The following is a 16630-nucleotide window of genomic DNA, read 5'->3' on the forward strand; positions in this document are numbered from 1 at the left end:
TTTCCGAATTATTTTTCTTTGGGACTTTTATGTATATATACATACTTATACATATACGGTGCATGGCGATGGTGACTGCAAAAACCAGCCGAGACTGTCCATATAATTGCTATCGCAATAAAACAGGCCTCTGTACGTCCGGCGCTTTGTTTACGCACTGAACGCATTGCTTACGCTGTGCGGTGCCTGAAGCATGCAGTGTATGGTTGGCTGGCGCTTTACCCGAGTCACGGAGCGGTGCGGGGGCTAATCGCAGTTCTACGTATTATCGGGAGTCCTACATCAACGGTGATGGCCTTCGACATTAAAGAAAAGAGAACAGGCCAACGTGGGGAGTGCTAATACTGTGGTTGCGCGCGTCGAAAGGCGTTAACCCCCCCCCCCCCCCTTCTGCCGTTTTCAATTGTCCTCCCTCATGCTCAAGCAAAAATTATGGGTTCCGCGGCACTCTGGAAAAGCCGTTGGGGTTCCCCAAGGCCAGAACATACCATGACAATGTTTAGCGGAGGAACGGGCATCTCGAGCTGCTGCTTCCTGTATCCTTGACAAGTCCCTTTTGTCATGAGTTCTTATGGGCAAATTCTGCGAAGGCACAGCAGTCTTCTTCAGTCGTCTTCGATTAGGCGTCCACACTTTGGGGTCTACACAAAATGAGAATTGAAATGAAATCCTCCATTTTCACGTGCCACAGTGACAATCTGATTTGAGGCATTACATAAAAGCACATTTCGACTTCCTTGGTGGTAAACGAGCATCCAATGTGCGGTACCGAAGCGTTTTATTTAATTCCGCCTTCATAGAAGTACAGCTGCCATGGGTAGGAATAAAAATAGATTAATTTCTTCATTCGTTCAAACAAAGTGCTAACGCACACTTACACAATCACTCTAGATGAGACTGTTGAAAACCAGTGATAAAGCTAATTACTACCATAGAAATGATTGATGCTCGAAAGAAACAATAGCTCTCATGATAACATTAAACGTGTATGGACAACAGGTACACATTACCAGAGGCTAAGGCTGAAAACTCTGCAACTTCCTCCTATAGTACCCATGCCTGAGGATGAAGTCACACACTCTTTGGAATCCTTGCGAGATTTCGTCACAAATTTTCTTCTTAAAGAGCAGGTCAAACTCAAGGAGCAACTGAAAAGAAAGACCACAATGTTTACCACAGATGTCAAAAAAGAGAGAAAGGATAGGAGCGTACTGATTGATTGTTCCGTGGCCAGGAATGGATATTCCAAAAGCGCCTGCGGGAGCGTTATGCATTGCAGCCGATCATGGCGCTCTTTTGCCGTGGCGAGGAGGCGAGGCCGAAGCTCAAAATCTTCTGCAGTGGAGGCATTTTCCATCAGCCATTCATGATGCCGCTGACACGCCTCTGCTGTCTCCCCATAAATAATGAGGTCAGCATTGTCCTGCAACATGTCAATCAAGGGACAGCATTAGTGGTGTACACCAAGCAAAGTCAAACAAAAATAGGCTTAGAAATGCGCACCAGTGATGACATTTCACCAGCACTCTTCACACAGCACAAAAAAAATATTGTTGCGCCGAGGTAAATATATATTAAGCAAACACTTACGGACAGCCGGCACAGCTTCTTAGTAGCCGTATCTTCCACCGGCACCCTCGGCCTCTTGGGTGTGCTTCATCAGCTCCATTTCATGTGATGCGTGTTGTGCCTTTTTTCTACTATTATTAAATTTGTTTTTCAGAGCAATTATCCATGACTCCTGCAAATTGCATGTAAACAAAGGTAGAAATGAGACTATTTTCTCATTAACTTTGGGCATGAATTCGAGTGAGCTCATTAGCTCTGTTTGAAAGCAAGAGACTGCAAAGGTCTTTTATAAAACCTTGCATGTTTTCTATGTTGTTTTCTGCTGCAGGATCTGTGGATGACAATAAGTTGCCATTCCACAAACTTTCCTCCACCTTGTGAGTTTACGCAGAGTTGTATCTGCCATACTAGACAGGTGCTACACTGAAGAAGTGGCACCAACCAAAGTAATCATTAAAAGTAAAAATTTTTTGTACCTTATAAAAATGTAAAACCTGAAGTTTCGTGTCCCACTCGGACACTTCCTTAGGGGCGACTGGAGGGCACCAGACAGCAGCAGAGTTTATTGCCCTCCAATCACACCTGAAGAAGGGTCCAAGTGGGACCCGAGACGGTCGGATTTTACATTTTTATAAAGTGCAAAAATTTTTTACTTTTATTGATTAGTTTGGTCGGTGCCACTTTTTCACCGTTAATCTCGTCCCAACCAGACAGAACTGTCAAATGTTCACCTTTAAGACAGGCACTGTCACACTCTGAGAAGCACTTTTTCTTAATTCGAGAACTCTTTGCCTAATAAAATAGGACAATAGAAAAATGGAATCTTTGTATTTTGTTAAATGCATGTTTCAATAGTTCAATACTTCAACTTGAGTTTTCATGATAACGTAAACTATTAGGAGCCATCTCAAAGATGTTAGCAAAGGGATTGGAGAAACGTTGTCATACAAAATACTCCGTTTTTCCAATGAGCGTCTCAACGAGTCGGTTTACGCTATTTGACATAGGCACTGCATTTTCTGTGGTCTTACCTTAAATGCCTAATTCTCATAGCTATTAGGGGTTGTCGTGGCTGGGTATTTGGATCTATCCCTTCTCGGCAACCAGGTTTTTGCTACGATAGGGCAGCGTCGTACCCAGACTCCGTTTGGTAGCGTAGTCGAGTCTCCGGGTTGAGGAACTGAGGCTAGCAAGATGGGAAAACAATAACAAGTTTACTGGCACTTTTGAACACTCAATTACATAGTGACAAGGTAAGAGTTCAGCGACGAGCGCATTGGATGAGCCTGTTACCGAGGGCTCAGAGCCCCATTTCTCACTCAGCACCGTCGTTTTAACCCCTCAGGCTGGCTCCTCCTTCTTGATGACCACCAATCACACACACGACCCCACCCACCATGGCACAGTCCATTTCACTGTCGCTGAGGGGTCGTTGCACTCTTGAAGCAGCAACTGTCCGGTGGTCGACGGCACGCAGGTGGGGGAAATAGGACAAGTTCCTCGGGCTCTTCTATTCCCCGAAGGGCAGAAGAAGGTTTGCGGGGACTCCCGTCCAAACATACCCGTCAGGTCGCTTCGGCAGCGTACCAAGCCAAGCCCAGGTGGCCCATTGTCTCCGGCTTTGCCGTCCCAGACTTTGAGGCCGAGATTCTGCCCATTGTTGGTCACTCGCCGTCCCAGGAATTCCGTTTCGTGGAAGGATGCAGGTGTTTTAGCAGTGTGAGAACGCCTCGCCCGCCGATTCTCATGGTCAGCGCATCGCCACCGACTGCCAGTGATAACAGCCTCCTCCCTCGCCAGTGGAGAAACGGAGGGTAGCAGCCACCGCTGCTGCTCGAAGGGTCGACGGAATTCGCCACCGTTGAATGCCCAAAGCTCGTCTTCGCTTGAAGCATTGTCTGGTCAGTTGCAACCCAAATTCTGCGGCCTCTCTGAAACTCAACCACATGCAGAGCAAGCACTCGGCCGCCTCCGAGCGAACCAGGCCAAAAGAGGGTTGGGAAACAAACTTTCATTATTAGCTTTATACGAAAAGCTCACACTCAAAACTCTCAGGACTTACTTATGCTGAGGAATCAAACGTGCTACATTACTCAAACAAACAAAAAGTTGCACGAAAAAAAAACTCAAATATCAATTTCAAGACATTGGGAAGAGCACCCCAGAATCGCTAGAAAGAGCGGCTAAGCGCGTCAGCGTTTCCATTCAATTTGCCCTTCTTATACTTAATGTCGAAATGATATTACCTAAAAATCAAACTCCACCTCAGAAGGTGACTGTTCTTTGATGTCGCGGTTTGCAGCCAGGCAAGGGGATAACGATCCGTATCTACGCTGAATTTGACGCCTCTGAGATAACACTGCAACTAATGAATGGCCCACACAATGCAAGCGCACTCCCTTTCTGAAGCGCAGTACGCCATCTCGCGAGAGCTCAATTTTCGGCTCAAGTAGAGCACGGGATGTTCATTACCTTCGTCATCCTTCTAACACTGAACGGCACCTAGGCCTCGATCACTCGCATAACTCTGGACCGTGAACTCTCGGTCGTAAACGGGAGCTCGCAAAACCGGACGGTTAATCAGTACCGCCTTCGCGCTTAAAGAAGGCAGCTTCCTTCTTTTCATCTTAAACTACTTTCGCCTGTTCTGTCCCGCGAACAACATCGGTCAAGGGGTGACCAACGATGAATAAATTCCGATGCAAAGACTGCATTCCAGCGAGCCCCAAAACGCCCCTTCGTCCGTCTTTGTTTTGGGCCGCGGATAGTCTACTACTGCCGAGCTCTCAAGCTCACTAGGTTTCCTGAAACCTAGGCCTACGCCGTGACTTAAATAGTCTACGATTGCACCTGCAAAACGACCTTCTCATCCTTTACAGTCAGAACCCCAACAAAAGGTTCGACCGCGACTCATACATGCCGGAACAATCGCTCACACCGTAACGTTTGGAAAAGCTTAATGATCCGCTTGTGTGATCACTCGATCATTATTCCTTCACAAGAAAAAAAAACAAAACATAACTGGATAAACACTGCTTTCTAACTGGTTCATTCGGTTAAAGTTACCTGCCCGTGCCAACGCCTCTGATAAAAACCACTGTGCTCTCCTGAGCGCTTCAATTACCTCATTCCTTTAGCGTCGCAAAAGACAAAGTACAACTAACCACTCACCTAATCCCTCTAAGTCCTTCTAAAAACTGATCCTTATGTTACGTAACAACGCACATTGTACAACAAAAAAATAACCCCAGGTGCAATACACTTCAAAAGCACCTCAAAACATTTGCATTGGTTTTATGCTAAAACCTTGCACCAAATGCCTGTCAATTCCAATAGCGCGTAACGAAAACTGCACCGCTCAGTGCCAAACTCATTTCGGAAACTGATGCTAATATCTCTCCTCAAATTCTTATTCACCCCAAATCGACATGGAAGTGAACGCATACGATATCGCACTAAACTTTTCAAAACTAGAAAAAATACAGTTTTCGCGCTAAAAACACCTTCATCAGAAGTTCATCCTAAGGAATAAAGAACTTCGATGCTCTCTTCAGCCTTTACTACTGCGCGGTTTTTCTTCTTAAACCTTTGCACCACATCTCGTAACACGCAGTATTAAACTGGCTGAATTCTACATTCCTAACCAAAACAATGAGTAATCCTAGTTTGCACACACTTGCAAAATTACTCGAACTGACCGTTCCCCTTTTATCAATTAGATTCGCTTGAATCGTACCCGATGGGGCCGCGGACCTGCCTGCTTTCTAGCTCGCCAGAGGCTACAATATGCACGAGCTATCAGCTGCACTCTACCGTCACACTTCATTCGGCACCTCGGTCGGCTCCCCTCAGGAAGGCGAATGGAATGCCAGAAACGGGGGGGAAATCCTGTCCATTCTCCCTTTGCGCTCGCCTCCGCGCGGTGCTTTGTTACCCGCCGTACACTGGCCTTTCGACTTTGACGACTCGGACCCACCTGCTCTCCCGAAGCTGTCAATCCCAACCTCGCCTTCCGTCGTGGGAGCGCACCTTGCTTTCTTCCTCTGCGCCCCTCTCGCTGCTTGCGGCTGAATGAACGCCTCAATTTACGTTTCCGCAAACTGTCCGTTGGCCTACGCTTGCGTCTTTCTCGCGCCGGGGTGGGACCTTTCTTAAGCTTACGCTGAGCTGAATGCTTCCGCCACTTTCCTTTTCTACGATGTCGGCGGACCTCCTTTCTCTCGATGCCTCGATCATCGCTTCGGGTCGCGAAATGCGGAGTTTTGCAGCTCGTTGGTGCTTGTGCTACACCTTTCTCGCGCAAGCTTTTCGATTCCTCCGCCATGTCGAACTGTCTGGCCAAATTATCTGTGTCAACACTCACAAATTCTGAAACTGGGACCTCTCCGATGGCATCGCTGCACCCCTGAAGCGTTGAGTCTTTGCTATGGTCGGCCGCCCCGCTAACCGTGTCTACTTTTGACGGTTCCGAAACGTCCGCCGAACGCTTTCGCCTCTTTCTTTTCTTGCGCTTTCGGCAAACATCCTTTCCCTCGACGCCTTCATCATCGCTTCGGGTCGCGACATGCGGAGCCGTGCAGCTCGTTGGTGTTTCCGCTACACCTATCTTGCTCACACTTGAATTCTCCGTTACGTCGGACTGTCGGGCCAAATTATCTGCGTCAGCGCTGATAAAATCTGAACCTGGGTCCTCACCGACGGTATCGCCTAACCCTTGAAGCTTCGCGTCCTTGCTATGGTTAGCCAGCACGCTAACCGTGTTCACGGTTGACGATTCCGAAACGTCCTTTTGCGGCACGAGGAAGGTTTCCAGCTCCTCCTTGAGCCCAATAGGGCGACTGGTACAAATCTCATCCACGCAAGGAACGTCTTTCGGAATTGTCTCTAACTCTAGACCGGCCAGGGCCTCATTCTCTATATGCTTTACCTTCAGGCACTCTTGAAAGCTCGGGCCTTTCTCTGGCGCGATCTCGCCAACGGCGACCTGTCGCTCGCTGTTCTCTCTCTCGCTCTTACGTTTCCGCCTCCTTTCCTCGAACGCCTGTCTATTTGCTTCGAGTTTTACGCGGCGTTCCTCTTTTTCACGCTCACGCCTCTTTTCCTCCCTTTCGAGTTCTGCGCGGCGTTGTCTCTTTCGAGTTCTGCGCGCCATTCCTCTCTTATACCAGATATTCCGAAACTCCGGAATAAAGATGCCTTAATTACATCGTAGTTGTCCGCGTCCTTCTCACTGAGTCGCGCAACAACCTCAACTGCCTCACTGGGCAGAACTGACAATAACCCCTGAGACCAAGCGTCTCGCTCAAAAGACAGTTCTTCACACATTTGTTCAAATTCAGCAAGATATAGGCCGATATCCCCTGATACCACATATGGCTGCATATACCTTGACATCTTGAACTCTGCCTTCTTGTTGAGAAGAGGTACCACACGCTGGGGACAACTTCCCGACCTCTTACTCAACTCCAGGAGTTCTACCTTGACTTCTAGTTTACGGAGCACAATCTCGCGCTTCCTTAATTTCGCGCGGCGTTCCTCTAATTCACGCTCACACCTCATTTCTTCCTTTTCCTTTTCTTCTCTTTCACGCTCGCGGAGTTCCTCTCTCTCCCAGTGTCTGAGCCGCTCTTCCTTATTTTGGTTGGCGTATTCCCATTCTTCACACAGCTCCTCATCATCGACCCCCAAATCAATGATTGCCTGTATTATTAGGGATTTTCGTGCCAAACCCTTTGTATTTATCCCCAGTTCTTTACACAACAGCAACAAGTCCGGCTCCTGCAGCTTCTGCAAATCCATGATCGTCCCGAGTGCCCGCTACTTCCGAAACAACTATCCGAGAGTACGGAACCTTGAGTCTCTCGGCAAAGTTATCTACCAGTTCTAAAACCCTCGTTTAGAACCTGGTCCACATCAAAGGAAAAGCCAAGCACTCACCCACACGTGATCGATGTCTCGAGACAGCTGCATTCCCTTAGGCCGACTGTTGTTGTCGCTTGTAGCTTCAGATCCCACCGCTGCCACCAGTTGTCGTGCCTGGGTATTTGGATCCATCCCTTCTCGGCAACCAGGCTGTTGCTACGATAGGGCAGCGTCGTACCCGGACTCCGTTTGGTAGCGTAGTCGAGTCTCCGGGTTGAGGAACTGAGGCTAGCAAGATGGGAAAACAATAACAAGTTTACTGGCACTTTTGAACACTCAATTACATAGTGACAAGGTAAGAGTTCAGCGACGAGCGCATTGGATGAGCCTGTTACCGAGGGCTCAGAGCCCCATTTTTCACTCAGCACCGTCGTTTTAACCCCTCAGGCTGGCTCCTCCTTCTTGATGACCACCAATCACACACACGACCCCACCCACCATGGCACAGTCCATTTCACTGTCGCTGAGGGGTCGTTGCACTCTTGAAGCAGCACCGGACGACGGCACACAGGTGGGGGAAATAGGACAAGTTCCTCGGGCTCTTCTATTCCCCGAAGGGCAGAAGAAGGTTTGCGGGGACTCCCATCCAAACATACCCGTCAGGTCGCTTCGGCAGCGTACCAAGCCAAGCCCAGGTGGCCCATTGTCTCCGGCTTTGCCGTCCCAGACTTTGAGGCAGAGATTCTGCCCATTGTTGGTCACTCGCCGTCCCAGGAATTCCGTTTCGTGGAAGGATGCAGGTGTTTTAGCAGTGTGAGAACGCCTCGCCCGCCGATTCTCATGGTCCGCGCATCGCCACCGACTGCCAGTCATAACAGGGTTACCAGCCGCGGTGGTCTAGGGGCTATGACTGCTAACCCGCACGTCGCGGCGGCCGCAATTCGATGCCTGTGTGCTTATATTTAAGTTTTATAACACCACGTGGTCGATATTTTTGGAGCCCTCCACTACGGCGTCTATCTAATATCGTGGTTCTGTGGGACGTTAAACGCAACAATTATTATTAACTCTTGGGGGTGCCGCCTGTATGGTGTTCCTGCAGTAATTCGCTGTGTTTGATACAGAACCGCTTTTCTATTTTACTTAGTTATATTTGTTTTTCTTTCTTAGTCTACTCGAAATATTTTTACTGTTACTAATCACAGGTAATCGGAGCTTCAGTGGCAATATAGTGTGAATAGCGGCGGTGTCCTGCGGCTCTTTATGGAACTATAGAACACGTCTGACACGTTTTCTGGGCTTCAAATGTTCTTTCATTAAAGAAAATTTTTTAAAGATCGCGCATTACTGAGTACGTCACTAATCAACACTTTACGCCAGGAGATAACTAGAATATAAAAGGACTTGCAGTTTTATGGCCTCTACGTAAACACGATGCGTCGCAAAGAATGTCGCTACCAGCGTTCTCGCTGACGTACACCTGTCCGGTGATCGGGTATTGCGAAAGCTGTGATACGTGTACGGGCAAGGTAGAACTAAACAACGGTATCTGCACCATTGTGCGAAGGCTTCTTATTGAAGTTCTTGTGATTAGATGGCAGCCCGCTAGCTGGTCGGCAAGCAGAGCAAAGACTCCGCCCAATTACAAAGGCGGTAAGCAAAAACTGTTATCAGCGAAGTGTATAAAGAAGTGTCATGATAAGCAGCTAAAGCAACGCCAATGACTTGTTTCGGAACGAAAGTAATATACCTTGAGCAAGAAATAAAAAAAAGCTTTTGAGATACTAACAGACATTTCATTAAAATGAATCAAAATTGGTCTCAGTTAATAAACTTTCAAGCGAACATTTTTCTGCATCGGCGTTTAATGCTCCATTACCGTATATACAGATATAGAATAACAAATTTCCGAATGTCTTGAAGTGTCTTAAGATACGATTAGAATGTATCGTACTGGATACAATCGGTGTTGCGGTATCTTGTATCTGTACTCATATACTTCTTGCCGGAGTATCTTGTATTGTGTCGCGATACAATTTGAAAGTATCTTTGCCTAGCCCTGTCTGCCGTTGTGAGTGCGGCCACAAGTCGAATGAGTCCTAGCTTCTGAGACAGTTCACCGCAGAGAGTTGTTGGTACGCCTTCTTGCGCAACGAAAAAATGTGCCTGAGCATATCCGTGTTTGCTAGTAGCTTACAGGGTCACTCTTCCTATAGCTTTTTTCTTCTGTCCAAAAAACGTGTTAAGCAATGTGTTGCTTGCTTCCGGTTGCGTACTTTAACTGCTTTCAGTTGCTTGAGCGAAATCACTGAACAGTTCGCTCCTGTGTCTAAGTTGCAGAGCACTGGCTTGCCCTCAGTTTCAATCTCGGCCTTCCAAACTCCACTCGTTTGCGTGTGGGTCGGCGAGACAGCATGAAGAAAGTAGTTTGCTTCGCATTCTAGTCTATCAAATGTTCGAGTCTTCGTCTGTGCCGCGTTCCTCTTGCTTGGCGTCTTTGACCGACAGACGCTCGCAAAGTGGTTGCGTTTCCCGCACTGCTTGCATTTCTTGCCTTCTACGGGGCAGGACTGATTCTTGTGGAATGCGTAGCCACATTTCGTGCATGTTTTGTCGTTTTGCACAAGGTTGACCTCTTCGGGGGAGTCCGGGTTTTTGTCAGCGTTGCCGTGACTTCCTTGGGTCGTTCTCTGTATCCGATTTGCTCCTTGCTTCGTTCTCTCGTGCGACAAATTTCGACGAGCTTGTGGAAATCTGGGTTGTCGTTGATTAACTGGCTTTGTTGACGCTTGTCTTTTATACCTATGATGATGCGACTCTTCAACATTCTCTCTTCAAGTTGCCCATACTCGCAGTTGCGAACCAGCGTTCGGAGTTCTGTGAGCCATTCATCGAAACGCTCTCCCGGCTTTTGATCTACAAAGTCGTGGTACGCGAGGTTGACGACGGGCTTGCAGTGTTCTTCAAATTTTTTAACAGCTTGTCTACGTCGTTACGGTCCGCTTCGTCTTCAAGGTTAAACATGCGGTAAATCCTCCGTCCCTCTTCTCCAATTATGACGAGAAATGTTGCCGCTTGAACTTCTTTAGGCTTACCGGAGAGTCCAGTCGCTGTGGCGTAGAGTTTGTAGTCGCTCTCCCAAAGTTTCCATGTTACCCAACGATCTTGCGTCGTATCCAGGGGATTCGGTGCTGGGAGCAAAGACGTGACAGTTCCTACTGTTGCTGTAGCTATGGCAAGGCTGCACGGGTGCGTAGCTGTCCGGCGAAGACGTCTGGTTAGGTCAACGAAGCTAGGCCTACTTCGTCGGGTCTTCTGACACCATGTGTGACGCTGAGCGAGCCAGCGCGCAAACAGGACGCGTTGATGGCTGACAACAAAAGAACGTTTATTCAGTCAGTGTATGGCCGAGGAAGGGGAATGTCGCTAGTAGCGCTAGCGAGGTGGCTGGCTTTGAACCCTCAAAACAAAATGATGCTAAACCCAGTGATTCCACTCCTGCGCCAACTGCGCCAAAGTGCGCCGAATTGTATTTACTGCGCCATCCTGATAATATCGACGAAATTTGCGCCAAACTGCGCCAAAGTCTCGGGTTTGGGGTCGTCTATCACCGGCAATCGCACCGCCGGCGCGTAAGAACATGTGCAGCTCGATCTTGGGGCTGCCAATAAAGTCGCAATCATGGACCAAGAATTATTCCGCTGAATAAATAGCGCTCGCGCGTGCGTTCCGAGTAAGCCACGATGCCATGCACGGTGCCGACGCAGCTTCTCTTCTGCAAGTCGACTCGACAGCAAAACGCGCTCTCCGCAGAGGCTCGTGACGTCTAGGTCTATCGGTAGCGAGAAAGTGCGACAGCGATTCATCGGCGGACGTCGTCTGTTCCAGACACGCTGCTGATAGCTCGTTTCAAGCGTCGCACGGCACGTAAGGAAAGCCATGTTCAGTAATAACTACATGAGTGCCGCTAAAATGTCTGTCACTTCTGTTTCCGGACATCGCGGAATGAAATCTGGGATCGCTCGCAGTAGATATATGGGACAATATCGAATTTTTCTTGCTTCGCGTTTATGGAAGAGCACGCGAACGGTGGAAACGCGTTGACACTTTTCCTCAGATATACTTTATCCATGTATCTTCATCCAGAACAGCTTTTTCGTAATTCCTTCCGCCAGCACGTCCGAGTTTGTAATCACTCTGCGGTAAATACCCCCTAAAAGGCCCTGCCCTTTCGAGCTCACGTGCTAGGGTTCCAATTCGAATTTTTTGCTTGCTTTTTTAAAAATGTCATCTCATTAGTGAAATCATATCTCCTGGTCGGAGCAGCCGCAAATGCGCAGCTGTCAGTAGCGGGCCCGTCGCTGACGGCCCACAGTGAAGCGGCTACGCCATGTTACACGTCCGCCCCTCGCTTTCGGGGGTCAATAGCCAACGGTTAAAAAAACTAAGTTTCGCTTAAGAGCGAAGAAATGAATGCGATACCAAAAAATTGTATTGTGAAACGAAGACTAGCAGCTAAGGGAAAATGGCCCCTCCAGGAACCGAAGCGTTTTCTTGCTCTGAGTTTTCTAAACGCGAAGTAAGCGTTGAGAGCACAGCAAGTTTACGAGCCGTCTCCTGATGCCTCGAGATAGCGGGCGCGCAAGCGACTGCGCCCCTCGAACGATGCGGTCCCCCCCCCCCTTTCCGCTCCCCTGGCGTCCCTTCATGCTCCTTACGAAAGACGGGTGGGGCGTTTCCTCTCTGATGAGCAATCGACGGCAGGCCCGCACGCGGGAAGATGTTATCTCATGCGCTCTCCGTGCAGCGGAAACAGACGGCCGACTAGTTTAATCTCCGCTTCAGCCGCGTTCGTCGCCAGCGCTCGCGAGCTTTTACCCGCGGCTAGAATGCGCGTGGTGATGTAATTAATGTGGACTTTATACGGAAAATTACGGCAACGGCGACGGCAAAAATCCGCCGAGAGTGTCCATATAATTGCTATCGCAAGGGTCAATGTACGGGGCAGATTGAGCACCCCCCCCCTCTTAGGTGATTAGGTGGGGGGGCGGCCGCCCCCTCCCTGCCCCCCCTGTGCGCACGCCTATGCTCCTGAGATGATTTTTTCCATGAGATTTGCAATGAATCGAAATATTTCTAGCCTTCATAAGAGCCCCCATAATAATACTGAGGTGCTTGAACGTTAATGCAATATGCTTCTGTATTGCACTCCAGGATATAAAATTCGCTGCTCCAAAGTGCTCCCAGATGCAAAATTATCTGCTCCAAAGTGCTCCAAGATGAAAATTTTGCTGCTCCAAAGTGCTCCAAAACGGAAATTTTGCTGCTCCAAAAATTGCTCCAAATCAGAAGTCCTCGGTAGCATCACTGTAAACCTGTTATAACATCAACCACCAAGTGGTAAACATTCCAGAGACAAAAGGTTAGGCACGAAGACACAAACATATCGTGAATTTTGTGAGGTCCGAAGGGATGATAATCACATTATTAAAAATATGGAAATTCTGCCAACATCCAGACTACTGGTAAGCTTTGGTTATTCAACACAGTCAGATCATGGAAATGACTATTGGCACTCCCAGACAGATACTACATTTTGTTGCTCTTGTAGTACTTCCAAATGCCACTTCAGTGTTATTCTGTACTTGCCTCAAATATTGCTTTTTCTTTATCCGGTAGTCTCATGGATGAAGCAGCAGTGTTGTTGAGGTGAACAGGTCTGGTTCAACAGGTGTTGAGTGATCAGCCTGTGTTGTCACACCCAACTGGATGTCTGGGCTTATGTACGTCGCAAAATGCTGAGGCAGTACTGGCTTTTGGCAACACAGCAAGCTGCCCACACAAGTTTCCCCAAAAGTCGACGTTGCAGGCACTGCCCTCATGTTCCGCAGTTGCCTTGCAAATGGAGATGGTGCATGTGTTGCTAACGTCTCTCCAAGTTTCATAGCAGCCAGCTGTACTTCATCAGCACTTCTTGGTCTTTTACGTGCTTCATACAGCCTTGAGCGAGTAGGGTGCTCAAGTCCACCAGGTCTCGGAGCCCTCCAGGCAACTTCGTCAACACCGCACGCCGAGATTTTGTCTCCTCGTGGACATCTCCATTGTTGTGGTAATTCGGTGCAAGAAAGCTCAGGCGGTGCCTCATTATAACCGTCCTCCTTCAGCAGCAAAACCACCTTGAGTAGCCCCAGAATGTGGTGGCAGGCACCCTTCTCCCTTGCTGCATATTCACATGTGCAACCGTTGATGTTACCGTCAAGACAGAAAGCAGTAGACACTTTGTACGCGGGGGCTGTCTTCTTCTGGCTTTTATAGCAGAGTGCACGCACACAAATGAGCGTCGAGTCACTAAAACAAAAGATGGTATTCATTATCGTGGTATATGCAGTAGCTGTTTCCGACGACACTTTCACATGTCACTGAAGAAATCAGAGTGCAGTGGTTGACGTGACTCTTTATTATTCTTGGTATAAGGGTATGAGAGAGGAAAAGGAGGGAAAATGGGGAAGAGTGCTCGATAACTGCCTCTGTGTAGGATACCTCAACCAAAACACTCGTGGGGGGGGGGATGATGGAGAAAGAGAAGAGGATGAGGTAGTGATTGGAGCGGAGGCGGGAGAGAAGCGCCCGGTCTACCGTGTCGAGCGGCTTAGAACGGCAAACCAGACGCCTCCCTCCCGCCTCCGCAACACGATCAAAATGCAACACGCGAACCTGATCGAGCGGCTTAGAAAAGCCGCTCGATCAGGTTCGCGCGTTCAAGGAAGGAGATCAGGGCCACAAGAGCGCCAAGGCGGCGATCCTCGTAGCCGGTGGGGAACAGGAAGTCCTGTAGGGTTACACAGGGCAGGCCGTGGCGGTGGTACTCAGTTTTGAGCTGCTTCCGAACGTCGACAAGGGCGGGGCACTCGCAGAGAAGATCTGCAACTGTTTCTACCGCGCCACAATCGACGCACTTCGGTGCAGCCGCGCCATGGAGACGATGTTTACGTTCCGCGGGCCACGCCGAGCCGGTCCTCAGGGTGAGGAGGAGCGCGCGATCGCGGCGGGAGATGCCAGTTGCAGGAAGGGGAGGTGGGGCGTGTCCAGCGGCGATCCGCGCGTCGGGATGCTCTCGCATCAACTCACAGCGAAAGTTGATGCGCGCTGAGTCGAACGATGTTGCGTAGTCTGTGAGCGGGGTCGCGCTGGAGTGTGCTCGCTTCGCGAGTTCGTCCGCCGCCTCGTTGCCCGCGATGCCGACGTGGGATGGTAGCCATTGCAGGACCACTTCGCAACCACTCCGACGAATTGCCAGGAGTTTCTGGGAGACGGGCTGGGCGAGCGGAGGGCCGCAATACTCCATCGCGAGTTGGCGCAGGGCTGCCCTGGAATCGCAGAAGATGGCTGCGCTAGTGACCGCCGGAGACTCGCGAAGGAGATCGGCAGCTAGCTGTAGACCCACCATCGCGGCACTGGTAGAGGAGGCGCAGTAGCTCAGGCGTCTCTGGACGTCAGTGGCGAGCTCGGGGGCGACACAGGCTGCTGCAGCAGAGTGGTCCTGCAGTACAGAGCCGTCAGTGAAGACGTGAGTCCTGCCGGCGAGGTCCTCGTGCATCCGCGTTGCGGCTTCTTGAGCGATGGCACAGCGAGGGGTAACGCGCTTGGAGCGGCCACCGTGGAGCTCGAGGGAGACTCGCAGGGGCTCGCGGCAGTGTGGGGCGGGCCAGTGAGCAGGAGGCGTCGGCTCCTCGACCACCAAGCTGTCGTAGAAATCGAGCATTCGTCCGACGCGCGAGTTGGGCACTGCACGCAGTCTGGTTAGAAGGGGGCCGGCGTCCGGGGCTCGGTGAAGGGGCGCTCCATGTGACAGAGGGCGCGCATGTTAGATCTTAATGACACAGGCCACGCACGAGCTTCCGCAAGTGTTTCTGCCACACGAGAACTGCGGGGAAGACCGTGGCACATGCGGATCACACGCAGGTAATCCCGCTCCAACGCGCGTCGCTGCACCTCCCGCACCCTGCATAGTGGAAGGGCGTAATGCACTGCCGAAAGTGCGATTGCCTCTTAGATGGTGCAAGCAAAGGCGGGGGGCAGCCGTCACCACGGGCGAGGAGTCGGCGCACACAGGTCTCGACACGACGGGCGGCCTGGCGAATGCGCTTGACAGCGGGCAGCCACCGTAGACGGTTGTCTATTGTGAGCCCGAGGTATCGCACGCAGCTTTGCCAGCCGATCGGTGCACCGTGAAGCTGTAGGCACAGGAGATGACGGCGCGGAGCAGCCCTGCGGTGAACCACGAACGCCTCAGTCTTCGTTGGAGAGAGCACCAGGCCGATGCCCTCCAAAAAGGCGGCAACACGCTCGAGTGCTGTCTGGATGCGTTCGCGCACAGCACTGCACTTGCGAGTGGGGCCGCGCACGTACAGCGCGACGTCGTCGGCATAGGTCACCGTGCGCACAGGGAGGTCGGCCGTTTCTGGGAGGCACTTCACGAGCGGCGCGAGCACCAAGTTGAACAGAAACGGACTTAGGACACTGCCCTGTGGTACACCAGAGTGAACGGAGCGCGGTGAGCTTGTCGCTCTCCCCACGCTCACACAAAACGTCCGGTCAGTGAGGAAAGCTTGCAGATAGTTCAAGAGTCTGCCCTCAACACCGAGTGCGCGCACAGCACTTGTGATGGACGCGTGGGGAGCGAGTCGAAAGCCGACTGAACGTCAAGTAGGAGCAGGATTGCCATCTTCCCATCGTGCAGGGCCTGCTCAAGGGTGCTGACGACGGCAGCGAGGCAGTCAGCTGTTGCGCGACCAGGTCGAAAGCCACACTGTTCGGGCGCAAAGACGCCGCGAGCCATTGAAGCCGGTGAAGGGCCATTCCCTCCGTTTTCCCAGCCACGGATGTGAGGGAGATGGGCCGATACCATCTGAGTTCACGGGACGGCTTGCCTCGCTTAAGGACCGGCACAACCACAGCAGAGCGCCACTGATCCGGAAGGCCTCCACCAGCGAAAACTCGTTGTATGCCTCTAACAAGAGAGGGAGCTGGGATGAGACCAAGTTCCTCAGGAGCTCGTGTGTGATGCCATCCGCACCAGGAGCGCTGCGTGTTCGCTTCCTTTAGGGTGCCTGAATGGTTTCCCTCGCCCGCCGCTCGGTACAGGGTGGGTACAACACGTCGTCTGCTACTGCGTCCGCCATTACATATCTCACTCCCA

General features: G+C 50.6%; 1 protein-coding gene across 1 annotated transcript; it reads right to left on the minus strand.

Moving 5' to 3' along the window:
* Positions 1-14158: 14158 nt before the first annotated feature.
* LOC119385296 (uncharacterized) lies at positions 14159-15193 on the minus strand. Its single transcript, XM_037652767.1, has one exon. It carries the CDS (start codon positions 15191-15193, stop codon positions 14159-14161), a length of 1035 nt encoding a protein of 344 aa, XP_037508695.1.
* Between the last annotated feature and the right edge of the window lie 1437 nt (positions 15194-16630).

Source organism: Rhipicephalus sanguineus, chromosome 3, assembly GCF_013339695.2.
Source record: "Rhipicephalus sanguineus isolate Rsan-2018 chromosome 3, BIME_Rsan_1.4, whole genome shotgun sequence".
NCBI classification, from domain to species: domain Eukaryota; kingdom Metazoa; phylum Arthropoda; class Arachnida; order Ixodida; family Ixodidae; genus Rhipicephalus; species Rhipicephalus sanguineus.

Excerpts from the sequence above, each read along its gene's own strand:
- LOC119385296 (XM_037652767.1), bottom strand. The coding sequence starts at position 15,193 with ATGCTCGATTTCTACGACAGCTTGGTGGTCGAGGAGCCGACGCCTCCT.